Source organism: Onychostruthus taczanowskii, unplaced genomic scaffold (genome assembly GCF_017590055.1).
Source record: "Onychostruthus taczanowskii isolate IOZ18803 unplaced genomic scaffold, ASM1759005v1 scaffold10, whole genome shotgun sequence".
Taxonomy (NCBI): domain Eukaryota; kingdom Metazoa; phylum Chordata; class Aves; order Passeriformes; family Passeridae; genus Onychostruthus; species Onychostruthus taczanowskii.
The window spans coordinates 8,864,792-8,879,967 of record NW_024496526.1 but is presented as its reverse complement, the minus strand read 5'-3'; the positions used below and the strand labels follow the sequence as shown (position 1 = coordinate 8,879,967).

The window sequence follows — 15,176 nt, the reverse complement described above, 5'->3', positions numbered from 1 at the left end:
AGTGCCTGAATCAAAGGACATGAATCTGATGCAAGAACAGGAAATCTCAAGGGTTGATGTGATATGTAAACCAGGGAACAATGACACTGTTTGTGAGTGTCCAATTTGGAGAATGAGGAATAAATAGGAACAATCTCTTCATCCAGTTTGCCAGTCCCAGAGGGACTGTGTAGGCACCATGGGATCACGAGGGAATAAACCCAATAGTGAAGATGTATATATGTATAAATCTACAGTGTATGATGTTCTGCTGGGGCTGAAGGGTGCACTTCCTGAATGTCTCTCCAAAAGGACAGACAGGGAATGACAGAAATGTACAGAGATTTTTTTTCCTGCTCAATGAGAAGAGATGGGATGGCTGGGGCTTTCATTAAATAACGTCAGAGTCTTCCCCAGAGCTGAACTTGGCAGGTTTTACCTACTCCAATCTTTCCTGAGGAAGCGTGGAGGGATGGGACATCCTTGAGTGTTGCCCAGCAGAGTTGGTGGGCAGGAGAATGCACTTCTGCATGTCCAGCCACTCTTGGGATGGAGCCGATGGAAAAGGCTGGCAGCCAGGGGGGTGAGGCAAAAGGAACACAGCACGGCCGAGTCCTTCACTACTACTAAAGGAGTGAGGGGGGAAATAACAAGCTGGTGGGCTTTAAAAAAACAACCCCAGCTGCCTCATGCTAACAAACATCCTGTGGGAAAGTTAATGGCTGCTGAAAGAGACTCAATAAAGGAAAGTGACAAATCTTGCTATAGATGAAAGATGAGAAAGTATCTGAAATATTTCCCATTCATATGGAATTTAATTTTTGTTTAAGGTGTGTTATTTGCTATAACAACACAGGGTGTCAAAAATCCCAACCAACCAGCCAAAAAACAAGCAGGAAAGGTGTGCGAAAGCATGGCACGAGAAACTCTTCGGTGACCTGAGAACTAAGAGGGGAAACAACGACACAAACTAATTTTAGAAATAAACATTACAGCTGTAAGAATGCGGCTGAGGGGCCGGGGAGAAGCTTTGTCGGGACAGGAGGCTCAAGGCTGCCTGTGGGCGAGCAGAGCACGGTCACAGCGAGGGGTGGCCGTGCACAAGGGCACGAACGAGCCCCTTCTGGGCACCAGGGTGGGGAGGCCGCCCTCAGCACCCCCGGATCGAGCCTCTCCACGGGCACGGGAGACAGCGGAGGGCGGCGAGAGACAGGGCCGAGGCCCGCCGGCCTGGCCCCCGCCCGCAGCCCCGCGGACACACCCCGGCCCGGCCCGGCTCTAGGGCCGGCCATGGGCTCGCCCGGAGCCGCCTCAGCGCCTGCGCGGAGCGCCGCGGCCGAGCCCCCGAGCCCCATGGAGAGCACCGAGCCCGAGCCGAGCGACAGCCGCCCGGAGGAGGAGGAAGAGGAGGAGGAAGAGGAGGAAGAAGAAGAGGAAGAAGACGACGGCGCCCTGCCGCCCCCGAAGCAGCCCTTGGCCGCGGTGAGGGTGCGGAGGGCGGTGGCGGAGGGGCAGCGTCCCCCTCCCCGGGCTCTCGGCCTGCTCCGCCGGGCGAGCCCCGGGCTTTCCTGAGCGCGCCGCCCGGGCCGGGCGGGAGGGTGGCGGGGCTCGGGGGGCCGGGCGCTCGCTCAGCGCTGCCCCCGCGGCGGGAAGGGGCTACAGGTGGGTCCAGCCCTTCCTTCGCTGCCTGGGGCCGAGCCCTGCTCGGTGGAGCGCGGGGCAGAGCTGTGCAGCATGACCCTCTGAGCTGCGGGGTTCTCTTCGCAGCCCCGTCCTGGCCGCTGTGAGAGAGCTTTGTGCACCTTCTGTCCTCGTCCCTAATGTCAGATTATTGTTTATTATTATCAGTTATGTTTTTGTCTCCCCCTCCCCCCTTAATTTCACAAGTGACTCCCCCTCCCTGCTCGGTGCAGCTCTGCCTTTCCATGGTGGGCGTGTGGTCCTTACTGATTTCTGGCGGCCAGTGTGTAAAAGATAACGATCCTCCTCTGAGAGATTAAAAGAAAAACATCTTGGTCCGGATATATTCTGTTTCCTGTGAAAGGGGAGAGGTGGCTACACGTGTCCCGGGTGTCCTGAAGAAGAATTCACTGCTAGTTGGGAAGTGTTTGGATAGAAAATACTGGGGTTAGCATGTTTGGTTTTTTTTTTTTAAAAAAAAAGGTTACTTTGTTACCTGTAAAGAAAAATATTTCTCGTTTCTGTATCCTCCTGGCTCAGGGTGGTTTTTGGTACCTGAAGTTGTCTGTTTGTTGACTTTTCTGTTTTCCCCCTAAAGACGGTTTCCAGTTGTCACTTGCAAATGTGATACAGAACATAGGTAGAAAGCAAAGCCCTGTCAAAGCCTTTATTCCACAGAGACTTGTCGTGTTTGAACAAATGTGGTGTGGGAGAAGGGGAGGCAAGGTTAGTAGCCTTTGCCTTGTGTGGTTAATGTTACATGAATCTTTATTTTCCTCTTCTAAGAAGATGGAAGACTGTTTGGCAAAGAAAATGGAAATCACGGTTTCAGAAGCTGAAAAACGGACTGGGAGGAATGCCATGAACATACAAGAAACATACACTGCTTACCTCATTGAGACTAGGTGGGTGATGAGAGCTCAGTCTTAAGTGTACATGGATGTGCCATTCTAAACAGATTTTCCCTCCTTCCACCCCTAAAAATAATCAGGTAGAGTTGATGAGAGCATTTAGCTGTTTTGTGCTTTGTTATGTGGTTATCAACCCACTCTGGAGGAACTTTTCCTGAGATAATTTGGCAGCTGATCTCCAGTTCAGTACTGGTGCTGGTTTTGTGTAACTGTGTACTGTAATTCTTCATTTGGAGCTGGGTGGAAAAATGTGTGTTTGAAAGTTGTTGCATTAAAATGGTGCCAGGAACTGCTTGGTTATTTCTTGGACATAAGTTGGACAAATTTATACACATATTTGTGAGAGAGGCCTAAAGTAGCTGTTAGGCTTGCTTGAGATGACAAGAGAGAAGTCTCATGACTTATGCCATGTGGTCAAAATTTATTGCTCAACTTATATTTGAAGTGTTGTGCTTGATCTGATTACCACATACTCCTTGTAGATGGTTTAAGGGTCAGAGTTAGTTAACTATTTCCTTTCTTCATACTAGCTTGAACTTTCAGTGGGGAACTTACTGCTCTTAATCCTCTTGTGCTAACAAGATGAATGCTACTGGTAGGATAAACACTCTTAGCACCGCAAGCAGAAAATTTCAAGTATCGAGTAGTGAGCGAAACTTTAAAATCTCTTCTGACTTATCCTTACTTCCCAAACAGTAACAGATGACTCCTGTTATGTGGGATCATGTTACTCAGCTGAAGCAAGAATTTCAAAAGTAGACTTTGTTACGAGTTTTGTGTAGCTCTTCTGTATATTACCAGTTTTAACCTTTAGGCCTTGCCTTTGGAATCATCTGCTGTACAAAGAAAATCTTCTGAAACAAAGCAGTTGCATTTTGCAAAGGCTCTGAAGAGTTCAAGTTGTAACACTGTCACATAAGCCTTCTATCTGCTGGTTAAAAGGCTTCTTAGCTTGTTTAGCTGGTGGGCACACCAGTCACGCTGACTGCAGGCCTGCTGGGATAAGTTTACTATATTTTTGCTAAACTTAAATAACAAAGTCCAAAACAGACATATATTTTTCAAATATTGTAGCTCTTTGACAGATGCTTAAAAATACTTTTACAGTGTATTGATATTAAAGATCACACCTTCTCGTTGGTAGCATTATTTTTGTTGTAATGATATTTCCGAAGGAAAAGAGAAGAAAATTGGAATCATTGGGGCCTAACTGTGGTATGAAGTGTACTCTGGGGGCAGATTATGCAGCCCCAGAACATGCTGACTGCATCTCCTTTTCCAGTCATCCTTGCATTACTTTAGAGTTGCTCCCACTGGTCTTTCCCAGTTGTTCTTTCGTAGTGGCAAAGCTGTACTTTGCTGGCCAGATTGTGTTCTTTCATTGGGATTTATTTTACTCTGTGGTCAGCAAATACCGAGACCAATTGCATGTTTGTCACAGAGCAACTGAAAATGTGTGTTTGTCACATCTCTAATAAAATAGGTTCTCTTTTCCTTTTGCTGAGAAGGCAAAACTTCTTGCATAAATATAATTGGTGGCTATTAAATGTGCTTCCTGCTGAGCCTGTAGCTGTAGGTGGGCTTCACAGTAATTTGTCTGGGTAATAAGATATTTTGTAGCTGAAGAATGAAACTGTTTATAGCAATATAAAGGGAAGACCACTTAATAATAGTTGCATTATGTTTATGTGAACTGGGGTTCCACCATTACTGCTATCTAGGATTTAATTTCAGTTTGAATTGAGGAATTCTGTCTGGGTGAATAAGAGACACAAGATGGATACAATTACAACCATGGTATATTTGTTATAGAACAGGAGCTGAGTGCTTAAACCTTTAATGTGTAAGTTTCACTGGTGCTGGTGAAAACTGTTTTTCAAAATGCAAGTGATGGTGTTACTTAGTTTTCCTTTTTAAGTGAAAAGATTTATTACTATGCTCACATTTTTGCTTGACTTTTGTTGATTTTTTTTATTAATGTGATGTTATACTTTGATGTAGATATATTTCTTTGAGACAAAACAAACTCCATTGCTGTAGACTGCAGAGCATCAGGAAATTCCAAGGGTTGTGCTTCCTGAAAACATCTTCTTGCTTTAGACCTTTCTGCGTTAGCTAATTCGATTTTTTTATGATGAGCTATTTCCATTCAATTAGTCATAATGTCAGTTTGTTTCACAGATTCTGTTAAACTATGCAGTTATTTAAAAATAAATCAATTTTTATATTCTCCCTCTGAGAACAGAGGTCACTTCTACCTATTTGTGGGAAATGGCATTAAGGCAAGTACATATTCTTAAGATGTGTAGCTAAATATTCCTTCTTGAGATGTGCTCAGCATGTCACTTGCTTTCTGTAAGGGAAGTAGCAAATATCCAGGATCTTACTTAAATCTGGACTTGCTCGTTAGAACTTTGGGCAGCTGTGTCTTACATCAGAGTGTGCATGAAACTACAAGAACCCAGGCAGAATAAACCCCTGACTCTGACTCCTGGCTTTGTACCTGTTATTTCCATGACAGAGCTGAAAGTTAATCAGAATGCAGAGCACCTCTAAAGTGCTCTGTGGTATTGCACTTTTAATTATAGGACACACAGGGAATGCCTTTTTTTTCCTGGTCTCCTTTAAAGTAAACTATTTCTTCTGTAGTAGTAGGACACTTCCATTTAGTTCACTTTCCTTTCATCCCTGCTGACTAAAAGATTTCTATCCTAGCCTTGTTCCCAATCAAACAATATGATGACTAGCATGTATTTGGTTTTTTGTTCTGCTTTAAATGTGGCTTTAGGAAAAAGTAGCACAAGTTTGTGCAGCCTGCTATCCAACCACTTAATAGCAGGATCTCTGGTTTCCAGCCCTACTAGTCTTCACTTTCTCTTGCAATAAATTGACAAGGGGGCTCATTTTATTTTGTTTTTTCTCCCACAGTATGGCTGGGAAGTTACTAGCCTTGTTTCTGGTTACAGTCTTTGGAAAGTTCTCCACTAGTTAAATTGTGATATGAGTGTTACCTCCTGCTCTGTTAAAACCTTGGATTGCCCATCCAAAGTGTGAGAACTTGTAAAGAAAGTTTCTGTGAGAGAAATGGACTTGGAAATGAGTATCTGGCCAGCCACAGTTCAGTGATAGCAGTGTTGCATTGTGGAATTTCAGGGGCTTTTCCTTTGTTATATTTTGTTTAGTACCCTTCTCAAAGTTTCTTTTTTCACTGGGCTAGGTGAAAAGCCCAGACATGGGTTTCCTGAGAAGAGGCAAAGGATGAATGCCCACAAAGGGCAAATGTTGTCTTCTGATAGAACAGAAAAGGGCAGATTTTGTCCAGTGGGAGTCAGGAAGATGTGTCCAAAGTACTCCAAAGAAGGTATGAGGGAAAAAGTCTAAATTCAGCATGAGCTTTAAACAGGGAGGTGAGGTTGGGAAGTGAAAGAAGACAGAGGATTTGAGAAGTTAGCTTTCTGTTGGTTTTTACTTGGTAGAAACTATGAATCATTCATCTTCCTGACAAATGTATGTTTTAGTTAAATACAGTAAACTGGGTGACAGTATAAAAAAACCAAAGAATCACCTGGCTGTGAAAAATCTTCTGGCAAGAGAAATGCTTCCTTGTCATACAGCTTGCCCAGTGGAAGAGCATCTCTTAAACTTCTGTATTAAACATCAGCTGTCTGAGAGGCCTGAATAGAGAGACCATTTCTAAATAGCTGTTGGAAAAGTTTCCCATCCCTCTAAAATGGTGTTCCTCTGCACAGGGAGTGAACCTTGCCCACTACAGGGAGTGGAAGTGTCACTTCTCATACACTGGAAGGTCAGAGGTTGAAGGCAGAGTGCTGCTTTCAACTGCTTCCTTCATTGAAGGGATGATTACTTTTACAAGGAAATAAACCTGTGTATTTCCTTCTTGTCTGTTTTAGTACTTCACAGCCATTCGTCTTTATTGCATTCAGAATTATTTAATGGCTCATTTAAGATAATTAGTTTTAAATGGGAAGTGAGAAGAGGTTAATTAGATGGACTAAAGTTTTCACATTGACACTTTGAATTAAGGCAAATAAATGAGACATGGAGTAATGTAATCTTTGAATTGGTTACGATAACATCAGTTATAAATGTAAAAGCTGAAGGTTTCAATTATGTCTTTTTAATTTTTTCAGGCAGGTTGGTTCATTCGATGAATAACTTGCATTGTTAAAAGTGTCCTTAAAGGGGAAACATATGGTTTTCCTGCCTGAAGACTGTACAAATATTATATTGTGTTTTTAGAACCAAAACAAATTGAGAAATTTGAGTGAATGTCAACAAGTGATTATAATCTTAATTGAAACTGGTCTGCAATACTTGCATTTAATGGGGAAGTTCATAATGTTGTCTAAAAAATTAGATGGTAGTGAAGGTATTAAGTCTAATGAGTACCTTTGTGGATTTCTACTTCCTTTCTGAAATGGTATTCCTGGGGAGAAAATGCTCTTGTAATTGGTGATATTTTATGACCTCATATGTAATCAGGCAGAGACATTTTTGGTGATTAAAAAAAAAATTTCTCATCTTGGTTGCCTGTCCTAAATCCATCCACGCAGTTTCAAACTCTTGTTGCCTCATTTAAAGGCCATGGTGCTGACACAGGCTCCTAACTGAGGGCTGTGCAGTACTTGCCCACCACAGCTTTGCAAAGAGCTTGGCTGCTCCCCTCCTTCATCCAACTTTGCAGTGCTGTGTGCTCTAGAGAGCACAGCCTGGGGGTTTACTGTAAGCCTGGGGGGTGCAACTGATACTAACAATTTCAACATGTCTTAAATGTATTTAAATCAATCAATTAATGAAGCATGGCTTCTTTGTTAGGTGCTATATAGGTGCTCTCCTGATGAAGATAAAAGCAGCTGTAAAAGGCAGTGTTTGCACTCCTGAGACACTGAGAATAAATGCACGTTAGAATAAAGGAAACAAGTATGATCTGAGATGAGAATAATGCCAGGTTGCTTAACACACTCTGTGGCGAGGTGGTTGTATCAGGTGCTGTCTAGTTAAGAAAGAATTAACTACACAGGCAGGTTTGACCTTCAAGATTCTCTGGCAGTAATTTAATCTTCAGGGTATAGAGTGAGGTTTTTGTGTCCCTCACAAGGGTTGTGAAGATTGATTAACTGGGACTGGGGGAAGCCTAGCTGTTGTCCACAGATCTACTTTGTCAGAATAAACTGACAGTAGACAGATGTAGTAAACTTCCTTAGTGTCTTCAGTGTGGGCAGGGTAGGTGCAGTGAGTGGTATGAACTGGTCTGGCAGTCTGCTTCCTTCCTCCTGCAGTTCTTGAGGCCCTGTGTGGGCATAAAACTTCAAGTAACAAGGTAGTGGTTTGTGCTGATGTAGGACTAGGCTTCTCTGTAAAGCTGTGGTCCTTTCCTGCTGAAGTGTTATGTTCCCAAATGACCTTTTAAAATTTTTGATTAATATTTTTTTTCTGCTTAATGTGTGTGGACTGAGATGTTACTACTGTGGTTTTTTTTTAAGACTGATGGGTTCTTATTAATTGTAGCAAATACAAGGCCGATAAGCAGGCATTTTCAGAAATGGTTTTTCTTTCTTTTCCCCCAACAGTTAAGGCTCAGCCTGGCCTTTGCTTCTCCTACTTTCTAATTAACTCTGCAGAACAATTATGGAGCATTATAAGCATGAGTTAGATGCTTATAGAGATGGACCATTCTCCTGTCAGAAGGCTGGCACAGCAGCATCTGTGTCTGCAGCACAGATGTGTCCTCCTGGGATGTGGCTGGGTTCTCAGGGCAGTCCTGACCCATGTTTTCTTATCTCCCTATTTATGTTTGCTTGTTCAGTCTGTTCTCAGGCAGGATCCCCATAATACTATCATGTATTGGTGGTAGCAGTCTTTCTTAAGGGCTGACAATAACCCATGTGGAAGTCTTGAATCCCATGATGTAAGTCAATGCAGCTGGTTGGTAGGCTACTGAAGCTGAAGATAAAAAGGATCTATAATAATGAAGTACTTTTATGTGAGTGTCTTGAATGGCCAGATTGTTTACCAAACCCTGCTGGGAGTTTTTCCTCCAGGAATGTTTGTGCCTTCAGCTTTTGACTAAACAATTAATCTTTTGAAGCACAGTAGCTCAATTCCTTGTCTATTCAAATTTACCTCTTACTCATCAATAGTTCAATCACTAGATACCTGCTTTGAGCTGAAGTGTTCTTGTAATATTTGAATGGTGCAGCAGTTAGTGTGGGGAGGAATGCTGCACAGCCTGTCAGTGCAGGCTAGGCTGTTACCCTCTTCAAAACTCAGTATTTGCAGGTGCAGCTTCATTGAATTTAAATACTCTAGTGGGGAAGAATTCTGTGGGATGCTGGCAGTGTGAATAGTGGCTGTCAGTAGTGTACTCACCTTTTCCTCTTGAGTCACTCTCAAATAGTTTTGATCTGCAGCTGTTTGTGTTGAATGCTATGAATTTATCCTTTTTTCTTCTTACTTGTGAAGTTTTTTTCCCCCTGCAAATTCAGTCACCTGGAATGAATGTCCTTTCCTCAAGGCATGGTAGACACATAAAACTTTTTGCAGATTACTAAGTTTAAAAAGTATCTTCCTCTGTATTCCACCTTAAGATGTAACTAAACCAAAGCATATAGCAAGACTGTTCCTCTAATGAGGGCTCACAAGTAGAGGCACCTTGTATTTTGTTTAAATGTATAAAATAATTAGGGCAGCTTTGGAGTGGGATTGTTTGTTTTTCAGTAAGATCATTAGAAATCTGACCTTGTAGGTTAAGAATAGCTTAAAAATTATCAATAATTTGTGTGCTACTTAGATGTTTTAAAACTTCACAAAGTTCTTAATAATTCAAGAACTGTAAAGCCTGACTTTTGGTGGAAAAAATAATGTAGCCTTCTCTTCTACTGAATACCATATGAGTGACTACTTGTAGTTCATAATTTATTGTTCCCAGTTCTGAGTTATCCAGCACCAGAAGGATTTGGACTTACTGAAGCAAGTCCCGTGAAGGGCTGTGAGGATGATTATGGGCTTTTTTGGGCTTTTATTGTCTGACCTGCAGGGAGAGGCTGAAAGAGATGGAATTGTTCAGCCTGTGCAAGAGAGCTGATTTTAGCAGTTGTGGATCAGTACCTGGTGGGGAGGTAAAGAGGATGGAGTCAGACTCCTTCTGTCATTCTGAGAGGGCAAAGGGCAGTGCCCACAAATTCAGAATGGGAAATTCCAGGTAAAAGTAAGAAAACCTCTTTATTGTGAGGTTTGTCAAACATGGGAGTGGGTTACTCAGTCTGGTGGTAGAGTCTCAGTCCTTGGAGAAACTCAAAACCCAAGTAGATGTGGCTCAGAACATCCTGCTTTGACAAGGAGCTGGATCATAGACCTGCAGAGGTCCCTTCCAAACTCAGCGGTCAATTCTGTTCCTTGTAGGGTTATGCCAGTGCTTTGTGTGCTAGTTAGTCACTTAACTGAAGAATAAAGTAGATATTGACAGCACTGTTTTCTGTTAAGTTCCTTGTGTGAACTGTCTCTCTGTGTTTATTGTGGCATATGCTAACTGCTGGAAGTGTTGCTACCCAATGCTTATTTTATGATATTGCAAAGTATTTCTATTGCTTTGAATGTCTTGTATGAAAAATTACTTTTCTCGTCAAATATTTGCATTACTTTCCAATCCTATATTCAATGATTTCTCCTTTTATAGTAACATAAAACCCTTTATTACCTTGCTAGGTCATGTTGGTTTTAAGTCTTCAATGAATTTTTCAGACACATCAATTTTGTACATGCTTGCTCTAGCTAGTTTTTTAAGTTTTTAGTCCTTAAATATAAAAAAGTCACTTTGAACAAAAAGAGAAAACTGGAAGTACTTTGAAATTTGCTCTTTTTCTAAAAATATCCTTTAAAATATCTTACTATTTTTGGAGTTGTATTTGCAATTGTATGACTGTTGTATGCAAGACAATTTTTATCCTCTGAAGACTTTCCCACTGAATTGTCCGTTTCTTCTTACAATATTATGTATCCTTTAGGTACTCATGAAATTTTACTAACTTGGAACCTTACACTTTTCCAAGAGAAATAGGGCTATTTCTGTAAGGGTGTGGACTAAGCCACATGTATCTCTTTACTTGATTGTGACCTACCTGTTTGTTTTTGATGTGTAAGTGCATTGACTTTGCCTGTGTTCCTAGCGAATTCAAGTGCTATCAGGCAGAAATTATAAATAATTTTAAATCAAGTATGTAGACATGAAATTAACTAAGGTTGCTTTAGGTTATGGGCAAGTCGTGCAGTAATCACTAGTGTACTTGGGGCTTTTGTTCTAATTGCACTGATGGTTTTTGAGGGAGTAGGTGGCGGCTCACATTCAAATTTGCTGCTTTATCTTTCAGAGCTGTTGAGTCCCAGAGTGAGGGACAGTGTGCCCCAGTGGAGTCCCTGTGGCGACGTTACAGTGAATTTGAGTTGTTGAGGAATTATTTGTCAGTTACCTACCCACACATTGTTGTTCCACCTTTGCCAGAAAAAAGGGTAAGGAAACCTAAACTGTGGCTTGCTTTGTTTTGTTTGTTTTTTAATTTAATGTTGACACTCTTCTGTTTAACTAGGCTGACTTTGTTTGGCATAAGTTATCAGCAGATAATATGGATCCAGATTTCGTGGAAAGAAGAAGAATTGGTCTGGAAAACTTCTTGTTACGTGTGGCTTCACATCCTGTTCTTTGCCAAGACAAAATCTTTTATGCATTTTTAATGCAGGTATAGTAAAGTTATTTCTAAATACATTATTTAGTGATTATTTAATTAAGATCATGTCCTTTTGATCTTTTCTGTTGACCCATAACTTATTCTGTGTCAGGAGGAAAGATAGACAACGTGAATGAACTTGAGGTGGAAAAGGCTTGTCCAGCTAAAAGCTTCTTTAGAGCAGCCTGCAGCTGTACAGTTGCCCTTCTAATCTACCTAATTACATTTTTTTAGTCAAGTTGTAAGGCTCCTAAGAGATAATTTCCACCTCTTTGGAACAGCCTATTGGGAACTTAATGCATGTTGGTTGGGAGCTCTTCCATAGGACTAAAGCTGAACTAGTTACCATGCTGTACTGCTGACTACAGGGACAGCACTGGCTTCCAGTTCACTCTTTGGATATTCATGGTTTCTTTAGCCTTGTAGTTTGGATCATCCATTCCTGTGTCGTGGTCCAAAACTGCTACAATACATTGTCACAGAAGTTGTGGTCCAATTGTCAGCTTAAGCATTGCATTCTGCAGCTTCCAACTTTAGGAGATGTTGGATAGTTCTTTTTTCTGTGCTTTGATGAGAGATTCCCAAATACTGAACTAAACAGCTATGTTTGCCATGGTACAGTATGTGGGTGTACTGATGTATGGGAGCTGAAAACAGTGGAAAACCAGCAGTACACCTGAGCCAGGTGATGGCATGTGCCCTGCAAACTGTTGTCACCTGTATGCTCTCTGCCTTGAGATGCAAAGGTCCTTGGAGATGCTGGTAATCTCAGAGGCAAAATATGTTAGCTGCTCTTCTTTAGACAAAGCAGTGTGGCTCCTGCTCCCAGCTGATAGATTGAGGTAATTGAGAAGAGGGTTTTTGGGGCGAGATTAGTATGTAAGCACAAAATAACAATTGGTTATTCTTAACCCAGATTCTTAAAAAGACATGGGGAGGGTAGCTGAGGCAGAAGCCAGGCATACTGGAGAAGCTCCTTTGATTTAGGCTCTCACAGGGACTTGCAAAAGCTGCAGCATTCTTAAATCACTCTAACTGAACGTTCTTCTCCTGTATATTTAGGAAGGTGGATGGAAAGAAATGGTGAATGAGACTGGATTTCAGTTGAAGGTAATTACTGTAATTGTTTTCTCGTGATTGCTGTGACACAGGCATATTCCAGCAAACATGTTATAGGCTATTTATGAAAGTATGTTTGCTGTAAGAATGAGTTAAAAGCATTGATTGCTTCATGAATACTTGTTATTACAAAAGCCAGTGATGTACTTGGCATGTGACAGGTAGGATTGCAGTTAACTCTTCTAGCAGGCTTATTACGTGCCTGTGTAATTCTGCTGGTAACGTAGAATCCTTATGAGCTTTAAAAGTAATGAACTTGAGGCCACAGCAGTGAGTTTTTGTGTTTTCTGTTTAGTTTAGCATTTTTAAAGGTGGGTGTCAAATTTAGTCTGGCAAGAGGTGCAAGGTGTCAAAAAAACAAAGAGGTCTGAATTGTAGGACTTCTTTGCAAGGAGCAGTTGGTGAAAGGGACTAAGACAGACGGATTTGGTGCCCTTTAACTGTTTAACAGAATGTGTCTTGAAGTAATACTATCCTCATTGACATCAGTGAGTTCATGGCTGGGTAAACTGGTGGAAGACTTGCAGGAATAAATGGTCTGAGGTCGTGTGTCTGTACAGGTCAAGAATCTGAGAAGCTGATAGATTGCTGGGCTGTGTCTGGAAGAATTACTGTATGGGGACAAATACAGAGCTTTTTGTTTCATTGTAATGTGATCTGCTCTCATGAAATCACAGCTGAGAACTAGGTGGATTATGAAGAATTATTCTAAATAGTGAGAGCTAAAGAAAATCCCTGGTGCTCTTATCCTCAGTGTCCAAGGGGCTTTGATACTGACACTTACTGTTGATAATTTAAGTTGACAATAATTCTCTTCCTTCACAGTTGGGTTTGCATACTACTAGTGCTCATAATCCAAGCAATGTAAAGCTCTGAAGCTGCATACACTCATAGGAGTTCAGAAAGTTTGTACTGGCAGGGTGTGTTCAGGAGAACACACAGTGGCATGTTTATGGAAGAAAACTCATAGCAGAATGCTGAGAATATTTGCCTCCTTGAAACCACATTGTAGATTAAATGAGAGACTAGCAAGTCTTGTTTTCCCTCTAGATTTGGTTATGTATGTTTTCCCTTTCACAGTTCCAGTTTCCTTAGGAAAAAAAAATAACTTTTTGAAAAGCCTGGTAGAAAGAATCTTCCCTTTATTCTACATCTGAGGTATAAACTCTCAGTATTTAGCACTACACTGGAAGGAAAACCTCAATTCAGTGCATGTTTTAGACTCAGACCATTTTTTTATGTTTCTGTTGCCTCTGCTGCATTTAAGCAGGATGTGTTTTTTGTCTGAGAGGGTTTGAACTCTCTAACTAAACTTTAAATTGGGTATTAATGCAGTGTAGCATGCTATAGCTGAATGTTGATGTTGGAGACTTTGTTTATTCTGCCAGCTGTATCATTAAATCATGCCTTTCCTCCCTCTCAACCCCAGCACTTATTTTTTAAGGGATTTTTAATTTAAGGGATTTGTCACTTGGGATTTTAACCCTTCCTGTAGGAAAGAGAAAATTCCCTTCTCTCTTTAGTTTACATAAATGATTATGGGATCATAGTAGGCATTAACTCTCTGAAAACTCCTCAGCTGTACCTCATTTGATGGGTGGTTCATCTCTAAAATGCTTGTGCATGTCACTCTTAAATCAATTTTAAGACTGGACAGATGTTTCTCTAGAAGCCTAACGCTGGTGTAAATGCTCAAAAGTGGTGTGTGAGAGTTACTGTGCTGCAAATGGCAAAAAGGACATAGCCCTACTGAGATGGTTGAGCATTGGCAGGATTGTGCTTCCTGCCTGACAGGGTTTGTATGGACCTACTGAACTCTTCCTTCAGAGCACTACATGTGCCTGTGACAGAAGACAAAAACTTGCCCTGTGACTCTTGGGTTGGAAGTTGTCCTTTCTAAGTGTAAAGCTGTTCTATGTGCCTGCTGCCCTAACAGACTCAGATGGCTTTGGTGCCTGCTGTTTTAACATAAATACAGGAGTCTGGGAAATAGCTGCTCAGAGGGAAGGACTCTGATAATGTCAGTGTATCTAGGTGATGTTTGTACTGTGAGAGGATGTGTGAGGAGTACCTGCAGGTGTGTGTGAACAGCCCAACATAACTGGCTTGTGTATTGGTTTGTTGGCATATGGTAGTGGAGATCCAAGACTATCCAAGCTTCAGAAGTGCTCTTTTAGGCATAAAGGTTGGGACTTGGAGCTCCTGCAGTGTTTTGTGTTCCTTGTGCTATCTGGGACATGCTTCCCTATGATGCCTTGTCTTCCCTTTGCAAGATATTCTTAGAGAAGTGTCACATGCAGTGGTGACAATGAACCTGCTTTCTCCCAGTGTCAGTCAGTCTTAGTCTGGAGGGTTTTGTTCCCTTACCTTTCAGCTTGTGGGTTATACTTTGTTTTGGTGTTTGGTCATTGGAAGAACAGCTGCAGTTAACCTGACTCTGCCACCAGTCCACCACTAAACCGTGTCCCTGAGTGCCACATCAAGTGCCACATATCTTCTAAACACATCGAGGGATGGTGACTCCATCACTCCTGTGGGCAGCCTGATTCCATGTCTGACAATGCTTTTGGTAAAGAAATTTTTCCTAGCATCCAATCTGAACTTCCCCTGAAGCAACTTCTGGCAAGTTCCTCTTGTCCTACTGCTGGTTATGTGGGGGAAGAGACCAACCTCCACCTCACTACAACCTTCTTTCAGGAAATTGTGGAGAGCAGTAAGGTTGCCCTAAGCCTCCTTTTCTCTAGGC

The 15,176-nt window shown here is 41.8% G+C and overlaps 1 protein-coding gene across 4 annotated transcripts in view; it reads left to right on the top strand.

Moving 5' to 3' along the window:
• Positions 1 to 1,137: 1,137 nt before the first annotated feature.
• Positions 1,138 to 15,176, top strand: part of SNX4 (sorting nexin 4) — a 40,357-nt gene continuing 26,318 nt past the window's right edge. The window contains exons 1-5 of one of the 4 annotated variants that reach the window (XM_041407992.1): positions 1,138 to 1,461; positions 2,446 to 2,564; positions 10,958 to 11,096; positions 11,174 to 11,323; positions 12,374 to 12,421. In XM_041407992.1, the coding sequence (XP_041263926.1) occupies positions 1,270 to 1,461; positions 2,446 to 2,564; positions 10,958 to 11,096; positions 11,174 to 11,323; positions 12,374 to 12,421 (648 nt within the window). In that variant the 5' untranslated portion in view covers positions 1,138 to 1,269. Of the gene's footprint in view, positions 1,462 to 1,501; positions 1,642 to 1,984; positions 2,107 to 2,445; positions 2,565 to 10,957; positions 11,097 to 11,173; positions 11,324 to 12,373; positions 12,422 to 15,176 lie in introns of those variants that run through there. The other 3 variants (XM_041407999.1, XM_041408005.1, XM_041408014.1) reach the window with 3 other exon arrangements.